The sequence below is a fragment of the Ammodytes marinus genome (assembly GCF_949987685.1).
Source record: "Ammodytes marinus genome assembly, chromosome: 4".
Classification (NCBI taxonomy): Eukaryota; Metazoa; Chordata; class Actinopteri; order Uranoscopiformes; family Ammodytidae; genus Ammodytes; species Ammodytes marinus.
Window position 1 is genome coordinate 17,244,575 of NC_137233.1, and position 14,749 is coordinate 17,259,323.

Here is a 14,749-nt window from a genome sequence, read left to right on the forward strand (position 1 = left end):
CTCATTTTGCCTTTTTTTACTCAAGACAATGTGGAAACACTAAGAAATACATTTTTAATGAAGTTGTCGGGGGGGCCAGATCTGTCCTGTTACTGTAACCTGTAGTTTGACTCCCAAATGTAAAATTATCAATCATTTCGAATAGAGTAATTTTTAGCAGTGACCCAACACCTTCAGATGATTACAAACACAGTTTTTTCCTTCTCCCAGTAGATGCGTTAGCCGAAGAGGACCCAGCTCCATGTGCGATCTCAGGGCACGGGCGCCAATGTGCCATCAACGGCACTGAGTGTCGAGAAGGCTGGCATGGTCCCAACGGCGGCATCACCAACTTTGACAATTTCCTGTTTGCCATGCTGACGGTTTTTCAGTGCATAACTATGGAGGGCTGGACGGACGTGCTGTACTGGGTGAGCCGCTAACTTGCTCGCTTGCTCTGCCCTTCTTTTTCAATATCCTGTGACTGTCACACGCCTTCAGCCTAAATGTCTCCTTAGATCAGACACACAACAATAACGAGCATGACATTCTGATGATGAAGCTGCTGATAGTTTCCCGAGGCGGATTTTATCACTCCGATATGATTGATTGACTAAATGATTGTATGTCATTAACAAATCAGAATAACAAAATTATGCTACCATTGCACTCAGAGCCGGCCCAAGCCTTCAAGGGGCCCTAAGCGGAATATGATCAGGGGGCCCCTCTCTAATCGTAGCGCTTCCCAAATTATTGCCCATTGTTAAATGTTATCCCCACACCCAGTGTTTTCTGCTAGTGCATCCAATGTCCAGATGGGTGAAAATATATGACAGCTGAGATCCCGACCCTTCTAGGGGGGTCCCCCCCCTAAAGTGAAATGCATGAATCTGGTGCACTTTGAGAGAAAAATTAAGAGGCTAAATCTGAGAAATGTTGTGTGAACAAATAATTTGGAGACACTGGATCGGATGAATTAGAAGCTATTGAAGAAAGGCACATGGATTTTCCATAAAAATATTAATTTAAAATAAAATATTATAGAGGGTCCTCTGGGATTGTCTTGGAGCTCTTTATCTTTTACGGGACATATTTCTCTGTAATATAATGAATGCATTTAAATGCATTGAGAGGAACGAAACTGGGCAGAGTAATTAAAACATATTAATTCGCTGGTCCACTAGGTGGCAGCAACCCTCTGTTGTTACGGTTGCGTTAACCTATAGTAAAGCACAGAACAAGTTCAGTCAGTGATGTGCCTCGGTTCTGCCATGTTAAGTATGCTGCACACTGTGTTCGCCAGGAACGAAATAAAGCTCCTTCAATGTCCAATAAGAAGCCTCCCGTGAGTTACTACATAAATGGCGACGAGGATAAACTAAAGCCGATGCCTCGTGGGGATGCAAGCGAAACAGTAGCCTAAGACTCTACAAAGTTGCTACGTTAGCATGAGCGAATCCGAATCCGAATCGGACGTTACCCCGAGAATATTCATGGCGGCGGCCTTGGTAGGGAGCACCGCTCCGTTCGACAGTGAAACACAGACGTGGGAAGAATATTGTGAGGTTCTTCACCAGTTTTTTGAAGCTAACGAAATCACAGATGCAAGTCGGCAGAAAGCTATATTGCTCAGTTCAGTGGGAAGTCAGACGTACAGCCTCGTGAGGAACCTTGTCAGTCCCGCCAAGCCAGGAGACATGACGTTTGCCAAACTGGTCAAGATTTTAAAGGAACATTTCAACCCCAAACCCAGCGAGATTGTGCAGCGGTTCAAGTTTAACTCCAGACATAGGAAGCTTGAGGAAAAAGTAATGGAATACATTGCCGTGTTAAGGAAGTTAGCACTGGATTGCAACTATGGAGACAAGTTGTCGGAGATGTTACGCGACAGACTGGTTTGTAGGATTGGAGATGACCGCATTCAGCGCCGACTGTTGTCAGAACCGGATTTGACATTTGAGAAAGCACTGAAGCTGGCACAAGCCATTGAGACAGCCAGCAAGGACGTTAAGGATTTACAGTCGCTGGAGTCTACACCCTCACACATGAGGCCACCTCTAGCAGTGCACAAAATGTCTACAAAGCAGTTCCCCACTAAGCAGCAGCACCAGTATAACGCTTGTTACAGGTGTGGAGGTGAGCAGCACAGGGCTGGGGACTGTAGGTTTATTAAGGAAACCTGTCATAAGTGTGGTAAAATTGGCCACATTCAACAAGTGTGTAGGTCAGGGGGCTCAGTTAGCGCTTCACAGGCTAGAGGGGGTGGAGTACCAACAGGGAAGTATGGGAAAACCCAGGGAACAACACATTATGTCAGCCAGTGGGAGGGCGACATAGACGAAGATGAAGCCATGTTCACACTGTACAAACTAGATGAACTAGACATACCAGCAGAGGAACCATTTATACAGACATTGACTGTTAATGGGGATAAACAGCTATTTGAAATGGACTCTGGGTGTGGGGTAACAGTAGTGAACCACTCTGTGTACAAAACCTTACGCTCATGTAGTGTGAGGCTAAAAACATACACAGGACATAAAGTAAATGTTGTGGGGGCAGCAGTGGTTAAAGTACAGCATAAACAGCTAGTAGAGAACTTACCATTGGTAGTGGTGGCAGGTTCAGGCCCCAGTCTAGTAGGCAGGTACTGGATTAGGAGGCTAGGGTTACAGTGGAGACCAGAACCCCAGATCCACCATGTTCAGACAGAGACCCCAGAGAAGGCACAGTGGAGACCAGAGCCACAGATACTCCAGGTTAAAGATGAGACCTTGAAGGAGGTACTGGGGGAGTTTGGGGAGGTTTTCAAAGACGAACTAGGGAGATTCAGAGGCCCCCCAGCAAAAATATACGTGGACAAGGAAGCAGCCCCCAGGTTTTTTAAAGCGAGGGAGAGTTGAGGCTGAACTCGACCGTCTCCTTGCTGAGAAGATAATTGAACCAGTAAAATATGCTGAGTGGGCAGCGCCGGTGGTCTCAGTGTTGAAACCAGATGACACAGTAAGACTATGCAGAGACTACAAACTGACGGTGAACCAGATCTCAAAACTGGAGCAGTATCCAATCCCCAGAATTGAGGACCTGTTTGCCATTCTTTCAGGTGGAAAGAAATTTACAAAGTTAGATCTGAGTCACGCCTACCACCAGATTCCATTGGATAAGGAAGCAAAAAAGTATGTAACTATAAATACACACAAAGGCTTGTTCACATACAGAGTGTTACCTTTTGGAGTTTCATCATGTCCGGCTATTTTCCAACGTACCATGGAGGGACTACTGCAGGGCATCCCTCGGGTGGCAATCTTCCTGGATGACGTCCTGCTGACGGGAAAAGATGACAAAGAGCACCTGCAGACTCTGACCATGGTGCTGAAACGGCTACAGGAGGCCGGTCTAAGGCTCAAGAGAACCAAGTGTGTGTTCATGAGTGAGGAAGTGATATTTTTGGGTCACAAAGTGGATGCAACAGGACTGCACCCAATGCATGAGAAGGTGGAAGCGATCAAAGAGGCACCCTCACCTTCAAATGTGACAGAGTTAAAGGCATATCTGGGACTGTTAAACTATTACAACAAGTTCCTACCAAATCTGTCTACCGTCCTTGCTCCGGTGCACAAACTGTTACAAAAAGACACAAAGTGGCAGTGGGGAGATGTACAACAAGCAGCCTTTAACACATCAAAAGAACTCATGCAGTCAGCTCAGGTGCTTGTGCATTACGATCCAGAGAAGGACATTGTGCTGTCATGTGACGCGTCACCATACGGGGTAGGTGCCGTTCTGTCACACCACATGCCAGATGGAACTGAAAGACCCATAGGTTTTACCTCACGAACACTAAACACAGCAGAGAGAAACTACTCACAACTGGATAAGGAAGGGCTGTCTGTGATGTTTGGAATACAACGCTTCCACAAGTACATTTATGGACGGAAATTCACTATAGTGACAGATCACAAGCCGTTGTTGTCACTTTTCAATGAAATGAAAGCAGTGCCACAAATGGCTTCGCCCAGGATCCAAAGGTGGGCTGTAACACTGAGAGCCTACGAATACACAATAGTGTATAAAGAAGGAAAACATCACAGCAATGCTGACGCTCTCAGCCGCCTTCCTTTGCCAGATACACCTAAAGTGGAGACGTCGGAAGAGAGGGTTCTCATGCTGGAGAGCTCTGACATCACGCTTGTGACAGCTGATCAAGTGAAAGCATGGACAGACAAAGATCCAGTACTGTCGAGAGTGCGAGAAATGGTTCACACTGGCTGGTCAGCAAAAGAAAAAGGGGAGGAGTTTGCCCCTTATGAGGTGAGGAAACTTGAACTTAGTATTCAAAATGGCTGTGTGATGTGGGGGTCGAGAGTGGTTGTGCCAAAACCAGGCCAAGGAAGTGTCATGAGACAACTTCATCAATGCCACCCGGGAGTGTCCAGGATGAAAGCATTGGCTAGGAGTTATGTATGGTGGCCGAAGCTGGACAAAGAGGTGGAGGATACGGTAAAGGCCTGTACAACATGTCAGGAGCATCGCAACGTCCCAGCACCAGCTCCGTTACACCCCTGGGATTGGCCTGACAAGCCCTGGAGTCGTATTCACGTGGATTATGCCGGACCATTCATGGGAAAAATGTTTTTTGTGCTCATAGATGCACATTCAAAATGGATGGACGTGTGCAGTGAACTCTGCCACTTCAGCCACCACAATTGAGTGCCTGCGCACCAGTTTCAGTAACCATGGACTGCCTGAGTTGTTGGTGTCTGATAATGGCACTTGTTTCATCAGCACAGAGTTCAACGTGTTTCTAAATAAAAATGGAATCCGTCATGTGACCTCTGCACCCTACCATGCCTCCAGTAACGGGTTAGCAGAGAGAGGGGTACAAACATTTAAGAGAATGATGAAAAAATTTCCAGAAGGCACGCTGACAGCTAAAGTAGCCAGAGTGTTATTCAGCTACAGAGTGACACCTCACACTACAACAGGCCTTTCTCCAGCAGAGCTGCTTCTCGGGAGGAAGCTACGTTGCACTTTGGATTCAATCCACCCAGACCTAAACAATAGAGTGCAGAAGAAACAGGAAAGGCAAATGAAAGATCACAACAAAAAGGCAAAAGAACGCTGGTTAAAAACAGGAGATTCAGTGCTGACCCAGAACTTCAGTTTTGGACCCAAGTGGATTCCAGGAATCATTGAGTCAGTGACGGGACCAGTGTCATACAAGGTGATGCTGGGTGATGAGAGAATAGTGAGGAGACATGTGGATCAGATCCATGCTCACCACCAGAGACCAGAAAGAGGCAATGAAAAACAACAAACTGTTTCAACTCAGCCCAACACAAAAGATGAAGCATGGCTGGATGCTGAGGAGGTTGCGCTCAGTGGTGACCAGTTGGAAGAGCCAGCAGCAACAGAAGTTGTAGGAAGTTCAGACCAAAGAGCTGTGGCAAACCAAACTCCAGTGAGGAGACTGGCAAAAAGGGAAACTAAGTTCCCCAGTTATCTTAAAGACTTCCAATTGAACTAAGAGCAAAAGACTCATTGATAAGTGGCCTTAATATGGACACCTAATAAAACAGGAGAAGAAATTGATGTTTGTATTGTTAGAATGTTCCTAAAACAAATGTTTGTATAACCTGCTTAAGGAGGGAGGGATGTGATAACTGGGCAGAGTAATTAAAACATGTTAATCCGCTGGTCCACTAGGTGGCAGCAACCCTCTGTTGTTACGGTTGAGTTAACCTATAGTAAAGCACAGATATGGAGGCTTCGTCGATGTGACGTCACTTCACGTGCACACTGGATTGTGGGTCAGAATCGCCCAAATAGGATGCAGTTTTCAACACTAACAATCTTGGCCGCATGAAGTAGGACATCCGGGTACTTCTAACCATCCTAAATCTGGCCACAAGAATCGGGACATCCTAAATCTTTTTTCTACATACTATATAGTAGAAAGTATGCGATTCGGAACGCAACCTGTGTTCGCCAGGAACGAAATAAAGCTCCTTCAATGTGCAATAAGAAGCCTCCTGTGAGTTACTACACCTACGACGCAGGAGAACTCTGTTGTCCAGCTTTATTTTCAGACGAGGCTGAAATAGGCTCTACACAGTGCATGGGCAACTGAGGGCAGCCCCATTTCCAAATGTTTTTAAATTAACTCAATACACACATGCATGGATGTGAACGTGACATGATAAGTTAATTTCGGATTACCTCCCAGATAAACTGATTAAATTATTAGGCTATTAATTATCTAGACCAAAACATTGTATTCCTTTTCTTGTATGATAACTCACATTTGCATAATATGATGTCAATATCAAACACACAAACTAAAAAAAGAAAAGAGAGGGCCCCTCTGGCGGTCGGGGGCCCCAAGCAACCGCTTAGTTTGCTTATGCCTCGGGCCGGCTCTGATTGCACTGTCAGTGTAACAAGATCTTTATTTTTTTAATCAGACTCTATAGCTACTTTTGTCTTACTTTTGTTCTGCTCTTCTTTTCTGCCAGTTTCCACCTTTGACAATTGATTTCCCTATTTCCTTTCTCTCTTCACTACTCCGCGCCTTCCTCTGTGCTTGTTCCTCCAGATGAACGATGCTATGGGCCTTGAGCTTCCATGGGTGTACTTTGTCAGTCTTGTGATCTTCGGCTCCTTTTTCGTGCTTAACCTGGTTTTGGGTGTGCTGAGCGGGTAAGCCTTTTCCTCTCCTTCTCCTCATATTCTGCCTGATGCTAACTGGCTACCTTTGGCTCCTCTAGGTCAACGACGCCGTTGGATTTGGGACACCTGCGATTTATTTCGTTAGCCTGATCATACTGGGCTCCTTTTTCGTGTTAAACCTTGTGTTGGGTGTGCTAAGTGGGTAAGGAGCTACTTGTGCAGTGGTTTTAGTCTGCAGTGGTCTGTTTGTGCATGCTGGCACTGCTATGTTTGGGAGTTAGTGTTAGCCTATCCATTTGTATATTATATAATGCAGATTCTTGGGGTGTACTGATAACCTCAATTTTTGCGACATTTAACTTGTGATGGGCTATTCTGCATCCTCTCTCAGCCTTTCTTTTCTTCTAACCTCTGTTGGTGTCAAACTATCACGTCCTTTCCACGGCAACTGCAAAGTGAGCGTTTCCTCCCCCCGCCTCCTTCACTGCCCAGCCAGCCTCCTGAGAGCGAAAAATTAATCTTATTCCTCGCCCTTCACTCCCTCTGCGCTCCTAAGCTCTCTCAAACCCCAGTTTGCTTCCCCAGCTCTGTGGAGTGGGGGTGGGGTATTACAGTAGAATTAACTCTGGATGGTTGACCAGTCGGCAAAGCCTGATTTTTTTTAAAGCTAACAAGGTTAACATATAGAGCATCAACTCTCACAGGCATATCGGTTGCTTGCTTTGGTGACTGGCATACTCTATTTGTTTTTTGTGTCAGTTCTTCCAACATGTTTTGGCTTTTTTATACAAATTCTTCCTCAATGCCTACGATATCACGCCATGCACTGAATATTTTTACCTCTTGTCCTCTGAAAAACCCACATATTATGGTTTCCACAGTTGCTGTTTTATACAATCTGTCAATTTAGAACCTGTGCAAATGTTGCGTGTTTATTGAAAGCATCTGTCCCCCTAAATTACCTTCTTTCTGTATGATTAAGATGCTTCCCTGAAGGATAAGCTACTGTTCTGTCCGCCTCTAAATATAGTGCTGTTGTCTTTCAAAGGTGTACATCTCCCTCCAGTGGCTAAGGTCCACAAAACACACAAGGCTTTGAAAGGTTGGGAGTAGAGTATATGCTAAGAGAATATGTAAAATACTGCATGGACAAAAAAAATATATACAGGAAATATGCTGTATATATGGAATATCTTCATTCTCTGAAGCCAAAAACATTAGAGATGATATACTGTAGGTATAGGAAGGACTTGTTTATTTCCATTTTGTGTCGGATCAATTATTTTGTCGTTTGCTGTGGATGTGATGTTTCTCATTGTGTGTGCAAGTGTTTCTTTGGGGTTATTTATGCACCCCTGTATTCGTATGTGTTTGCCTGTTTTTGTCCATGTGTGCTTCCGCAAACCCTAAAGAGAGTTCTCCAAAGAGAGGGAGAAGGCCAAAGCACGTGGAGACTTCCAGAAGCTGCGTGAGAAGCAGCAGCTGGAGGAGGATCTGAAGGGTTACCTGGACTGGATCACTCAGGCGGAGGACATTGACCCCGACAACGAGGATGAAGTCGAGGAGGCCAAGCGCAACCGTAAGGCTAAGCACCTTCCCCCCGCTCCCATTTAGTACAGAATTACACTGTGCTGCTGGCATCACAAACGTCCTCAAAACACGGCAACATGTCCCTGCCACATTACAGTAAGAAACATATGCGGCAGTGTGTATTACTGTTGGCTTGCGAGGGTGGATTGTGACTTCTGCAACTAGAATTAGGCAAATATTTGTATGATGCATACATGCAAGAGGTTGTACTTATGACATGAAATCTGCATCATGTCATAATTTCTCTCTGGAGGAGATGTATATGTATCTCATAATGCTGTTTAAATCAGAATAGTTGCTTTTTTTGCATTCCTATGTTCATTTGGGTGCTCTATTTTTGCTTACTGCCCCAGAAAACTGGTCAATCATGTTGAGGCATATCTAGCACAGATACAGACAGTATTAATTAGGAAGGAAAAGAGGGGGTGGAAGGGGGGCTCCAATCTGAAACATCACACTCAAGTGCTCTTTGCTTTTAGCCATGCGATTTTCATAATTTCTTTAGCAGGAAGAAGTCCACCAGTGAGAAGACTTCCACCTAGTAGCATCAATAGTCCATAATGCAATGCATGCACATATTCGTTGAGTCTGATTAGTTATTAGTTATTCTGGGAAATGTAGGAATTCACTAACTGGAGCAAAAGTAGATGAAGCAGAAGGATCAAACGTGGCCTGACGTAAAGGTCAGTCCAGCTACAGTAATTGAAAAATAAATCTTGTGACGTATTGAACATTGCATAATAACCGTTAACAGTTTAATAACAACAAATGAGAATTGTCCCTTAATAATGCAATAGTCAGTGAGACTTTCTTGACCATGCGCAGAACCACTGCAAACACAATTGCATAGAAATGTAGAGGCATGTACTGACAAAGGGACAGTCTTTCCCTGGAGGTGTTCCACATATGAAAGGTGTTTGAGGCATAGCTCTACAGACTGTTTCTATCCTCACGCTCCATGTATGTCACTGACGTAAGTGGAGCACGCTGTGAGCATCACTGGAGTTTATCTGAGAAGGGAAAAAGGAAAATAAATTATATTACTTGAGCAGTTGAAACATTCTTAATCCAAATCCTCTTTATATAAGCAGCCAGCACAGATGATGCAGAATAGAGAAACTGATTCACCTTATTGTTAGAGAGTAGGATCTTTATTTATTTTTATTTTTTTTGCGCTCTGTCTACTCATCATGATGTTCCCTCATGTTTAATGTGCTCTGTCCGCTTACTGTTGCCTCTCCCAACTGTCTTTTCCTTAAGCTATTTTGCATGTATAAAGTTAGATGCTTAGGCTACAGTTTACAGTTGCAAAATTACAGGTAATCTTCAACATAGAGCAAGTGGCTCCCATTTAAGGCTATTGAGTTTCTGTGTTACCAGCATCCATCCTGGCTTTTGTTGTCTGTTGACGATAGCCCCTACTGACATGTTATCAATTTGCACATTAACATGTTAGTACAAGGCCGCGTCAGCTTCAGGAGCTTCCGTTGACTAACAGCTCTCTGTGTTGTTCTTCTGCCCTCCTCAGTCTTTGCAGCCCCTGTGGCTCCTGCTGCACTTGTCATTGTTAGAGATTGATATTTTGAATACTGTTATTGTCCTGTGGTGCTTGTCTGCTCTGACCCATTTTGATAGCAGCCCATTCTCCCCCCTCCATGTTCCTCTGCTGTGCCGTTGTGTCTGAATGCATGGACTTGCATGCATTACACATGAAGGGGTGACTTTGGCTGACCTTACTGAGAAGAAGAAAGGAAGGTTTGGGTGGTTCAGCCAGTCGTCCGACACTCATGGTAAATCCTGTGGTTACCCTACAGTGTTTTCTTACTCTTGTGTGTGTGTGTGTGTGTGTGTGTGTGTGTGTGTGTGTGTGTGTGTGTGTGTGTGTGTGTGTGTGTGTGTGTGTGTGTGTGTGTGTGTGTGTGTGTGTGTGTGTGTGTGTGTGTGTGTGTGTGTGTGTGTGTGTGTGTGTGTGTGTGTGTGTGTGTGTGTGTGAGGGTGTGTGTGTATGTGTGTGCGCGTGCGTGCGTGTTTTTGCGTGTGCGTGGGTGCAGTCTAAAACATTAAAATGTTAAGAGTTAAGCTAACTTTATTGCCTTTACGTCAAAAAATAGGTACATGCCTTGATGAGCTAAAAATGTAACCGGACATTCAACACAACATACTAATAATTTAAAAAAAAATACACAAGATGATATCAAATTACACATACTAACATTAATAAAGAAGCTAACTAAAACATGCTTTGAAGCGCAAAAGAAAAGTTAAAAGCAAATACCATAAATAATTACAAAGACAAAAAAATTTTAAATCAAAATTTAACAAAAATTGGTTGATTGGTCTTCAAAAATACTCAAATACTTAAAAAAATATTGGTGAATTGATTGTTACTTAAAATTAACATCATCCAAAGTGAGAGAGAGAAAAGTAGAGTGAGAGAGATAGTGTGTGTGTGTGTGTGTGTGTGTGTGTGTGTGTGTGTGTGTGTGTGTGTGTGTGTGTGTGTGTGTGTGTGTGTGTGTGCGCTGATTAATGTCATACCTCCTCACTTTGTGCTTTACTATTGTGTCTTACCTGTTGTGTCTCAGCATCAAAGCCTTTTTAAGTTGTTGTTTGTCTCCCTTTTTCCTCCTTGTTTTGCTATTTTCAGTCTACTGGTTCTTAATACAAAAAGCCTATCTGTTGCCCGTTCGATTTGTCTGTTAAAGTTGCTTTATATAGAAGGCACGTCTCGTTTCCATCCCATGTCCCATTTCAAAAGCAGGGACTCAGTATGAATATATGAAGAAAAAAAAACAGGGCTAAACCCAGATCACTACTCCAGCAGTCAGCACTATTTTCAGAGCTGAGAGCTGTCCGACCGCTCGGGAATCAAAGCCAACACGTCTACATAAGCTAAGCAGTGGCACACACTGCCTCTACGAGTTAAGGCACTGAGACGTTTTGCACAGTTAATCACAACCTGTCTACACAGACAGCCTTTCCAAAATACTGGCAAGACGTTTGAGTGTAGCATTTCAGAGAGCGCTTTAAGAGCTCTGTCCACCCCGGCCTGCTCCCTTCTCCCCTCTGCACCTCATTGTCTACATCAGTCAGCCCTGGTGGAGCAGCTGTGCTCTCGCCTGTCCCGTGTCAGCTCTCTTTCAGCACTCGGTAAATGATACTAATGATGACAGTGATGCACAGCCACTGCCCTTAGCCCCTTCCTTTCTATGAGGTTGAAAGTTTTGGTGATGAAAAACACAATATGTTTTCTTCTTTTTAAATAACTATCAAATAACTGTTATACACTTGGGTATAGTTTGGTCTGCAATCCTTTTTTTTATCGTTGCTGATTTATAAAGTATATTCCATCAGTGTATGTGAAATTGTCACAACTACTTGATGTGATGCAGTTGTTAATTTTATTTATTTTACGCAGTTGTCCTCCCCCCTCCCTCCGGGATGCACTGCACTGTGTCTATCTGAGGGAAAGGTTGCCAATTAAAAGTGCATAGAATTATCCTTATCATTATTATTTTTAAATGTCTGCTTTATTTGCTGCTGCAGCGAGCGTCCCAGCCAGCGAAACAGAATCTGTGAACACCGAGAATCAAAACGGGGAGGATGAAAAGACGCCATGCTGCGGACCTCTGTGGTGAGAATGTGAAGTTTTAAAGTCATCATTCAATCTCATGTCAGTGGCTCTCTAGCTCTATAACTAGAACTATACATTTCGAGTTGTATTAAAGGAAAAATGGATCAAAAGAAAAGAATCAAAACAAATAACGCCTCCTAGCACACCTGCATTAATAAACTTTGACTATTTCTTCTTCCTTTCAGTCAAAAAATTTCAAAGTCAAAGTTCAGGTCAGTGTTTCTCTGTGTCTGCGTCTCTGCATCATGCATGTATCTCCTGCTAGTCTGTGTGTTCCTGCATTAGATAATACAGGTTTTTATTTGTAAGTGCTGACTTTCATTTTACTGTATTTTAATTAGACTTTTACTGGGGATGATAAATCAACTACCTTTATAAAGTCAGCATGTACCATGAGGTACTTTTGGAAAATAGCCTTACGCAGTATTTTTCGGCTCATTTACCGTACCATATGACTTGCAAAAAATATATTGATGCAGATCCCCCGTGGCCCCCTCACTCCTCTGCATTCTTATTATTATCGGAAACCAACCGTAGTCATTTCCTTATATTGTCTATTGCTTAGATACTACAATCAATACTATGAGACCATATCCTGTGTTCTCCTAAGGAGAACATGAGTAACACCCGCCTCATTCTTGGTACTTACACTTCTCACTCCTCCTGCAGTCGGCGCTGGCGCCGCTGGAACAGGTTCTGCCGCAGGAAGTGCCGGTTGGCTGTCAAATCTGTGCCTTTCTATTGGCTGGTCATCATCCTGGTGTTCCTCAACACTCTCACTATATCATCAGAGCATTACAACCAGCCTATGTGGCTGACGCAAGTGCAGGGTACGAACAGCATTACATTACAAATCAATCATCTATGTATTCAGAATCCAGATGCAGATTCAGAATCCAGATTAAATTGAACACATATAACATTTAATTTAACATTTTATATGTTTATGTCATATTTATATTTTATAAATATTAAAATAATTTATCTTTGAACTAGTTTTATGATCTCTGGATGTTTAAATAGTGTGATGTCTTTGTATAGCATTTGTTTATTTTATAGCAATCTCTATAAACATTTCTTTAATGTGTTGCCCTATACCCTGATCTCTCTCTCCTTCCATTTGTGATTTTTCTAATGCTCAGTCTTCTACTCTGGGTTTCAGATGTGGCCAACAAGGTGCTGCTATCTCTGTTCACATGTGAAATGTTGACGAAAATGTACAGTCTTGGGCTATCGTGTTATTTTGTTTCGCTGTTCAACCGCTTCGACTGCTTTGTGGTGTGTGGAGGAATCACTGAAACCATTCTGGTCGAGCTGTCAATCATGCCCCCCCTCGGTATCTCTGTGTTCCGCTGTGTCCGCCTGCTGAGAATCTTCAAGGTCACACGGTACGACTGTTATCATGCTGTGTGTGTGTGTGTGTGTGTGTGTGTCTGTGTGTGTGTGTGTGTGTGTGTCTGTGTGCGTGCATGCGTGCATGCGTGCGTGTGTGTGGTGTTCAATGAATAACCAGTCTCTCCTCTCTATGTCTCCTGGTTTCTTCACAGCCACTGGCAGTCTCTCAGTAACCTGGTGGCCTCTCTGCTCAACTCCATGAAGTCCATCGCTTCCCTGCTGCTGCTGCTCTTCCTCTTCATCATCATCTTCTCCCTGCTGGGCATGCAAGTGTTTGGTGGAAAGTTCAACTTCGATGAGACCCAGACCAAGAGGAGTACCTTTGACAACTTTCCCCAAGCCCTCCTCACTGTGTTTCAGGTACTGTAGTTACATTCAGACTAGGACAAAAACTGTACACGGTCACAACATTCAGGATTTGCCCAATGGTGCATTTGGTTGCAAATATATTGAAGATGTTGCTCCCAAATAAGCTGTTTTCAATTGCATGAACAGACTAATATGGAATAACGATTAGAGGCTTTACAGACCTTTAAACGCTAAAGAAGATCAATTCAGCTAGACCAATACATTCTCCAGGCTTACATATCGGCAGGTATTAGTTAACTCAATATATATTGTTTGTTATCAGCGTTGGCTGATGAGTAGAGAGGAATTGCGGAAGGTAGGGTTAAGATCGTGTCAAGATGGATGTTTATGTAAAAAAACAAATGTTCTCTCATAAACATTTAAGGTAGCTCAACTTTTTGTCATATTTCAACATACACTCCCATCTCTCAGTATCCCTGAAGGTATTTATAGTAGCTGTAACAAGTTTTTTGTAGCCACTCAACAGGGATTAGGGGGTGTTGATACGGTGTATGATTTTTGTTTTGTTTCAAACCATACCCTCTATGATTGCATAACTTGGCACACTACTAAAATAAATGATTATTAATTATTATTTTAATATTATATTTTAGATCCTCACTGGAGAAGACTGGAACGCTGTTATGTACGACGGGATCATGGCATACGGAGGCCCTTCCTCTTCTGGGATGATCGTATGCTTTTACTTCATCATCCTCTTCATCTGCGGAAACTGTATCCTCCATTACTGAAACTGCTTACACAACTAATCCGTGAGTTAGCCTGCATCCATCATTTGATGTAAATGAAATATAAAGCAGTGCCGCAGAGAGAGTTGATCCTTTACAGAACACTTTGCTCAGATATCCTCCTGAATGTCTTCTTGGCTATCGCTGTGGACAACTTGGCCGATGCAGAGTCTCTCAACACGGACGAATCAGACAAGAAAGGGTGACGGCTTGATCCCCTAGCATGTCTCTCTGGGACGAATGTCACTTAAAAATGTTTCCATTGAAACACATGTAGATGTGTCCAACTATTACTCTTATCATTCCTAATAATATCTCTCTTTACTACAGGGACAAAAAAGATGATGATAAAGATGAGAAGGTATCCTCCTTGATTATCATACAG

At 43.4% G+C, this 14,749-nt stretch overlaps 1 protein-coding gene across 1 annotated transcript in view; it reads left to right on the top strand.

The window, feature by feature from the left end:
- The window catches only part of cacna1da (calcium channel, voltage-dependent, L type, alpha 1D subunit, a), a gene marked incomplete at both ends in the record, with an annotated part of 61,806 nt that overhangs the window by 19,924 nt on the left and 27,133 nt on the right, over positions 1-14,749 (top strand). The window contains 12 exons of the mRNA XM_080026886.1: positions 214-410; positions 6,575-6,678; positions 8,061-8,227; positions 9,954-10,028; positions 11,785-11,872; positions 12,058-12,084; positions 12,542-12,702; positions 13,035-13,260; positions 13,420-13,627; positions 14,230-14,350; positions 14,479-14,566; positions 14,695-14,725. Of these exons, the coding sequence (XP_079883012.1) occupies positions 214-410; positions 6,575-6,678; positions 8,061-8,227; positions 9,954-10,028; positions 11,785-11,872; positions 12,058-12,084; positions 12,542-12,702; positions 13,035-13,260; positions 13,420-13,627; positions 14,230-14,350; positions 14,479-14,566; positions 14,695-14,725 (1,493 nt within the window). The remainder of the gene's footprint in view (positions 1-213; positions 411-6,574; positions 6,679-8,060; positions 8,228-9,953; positions 10,029-11,784; positions 11,873-12,057; positions 12,085-12,541; positions 12,703-13,034; positions 13,261-13,419; positions 13,628-14,229; positions 14,351-14,478; positions 14,567-14,694; positions 14,726-14,749) is intronic.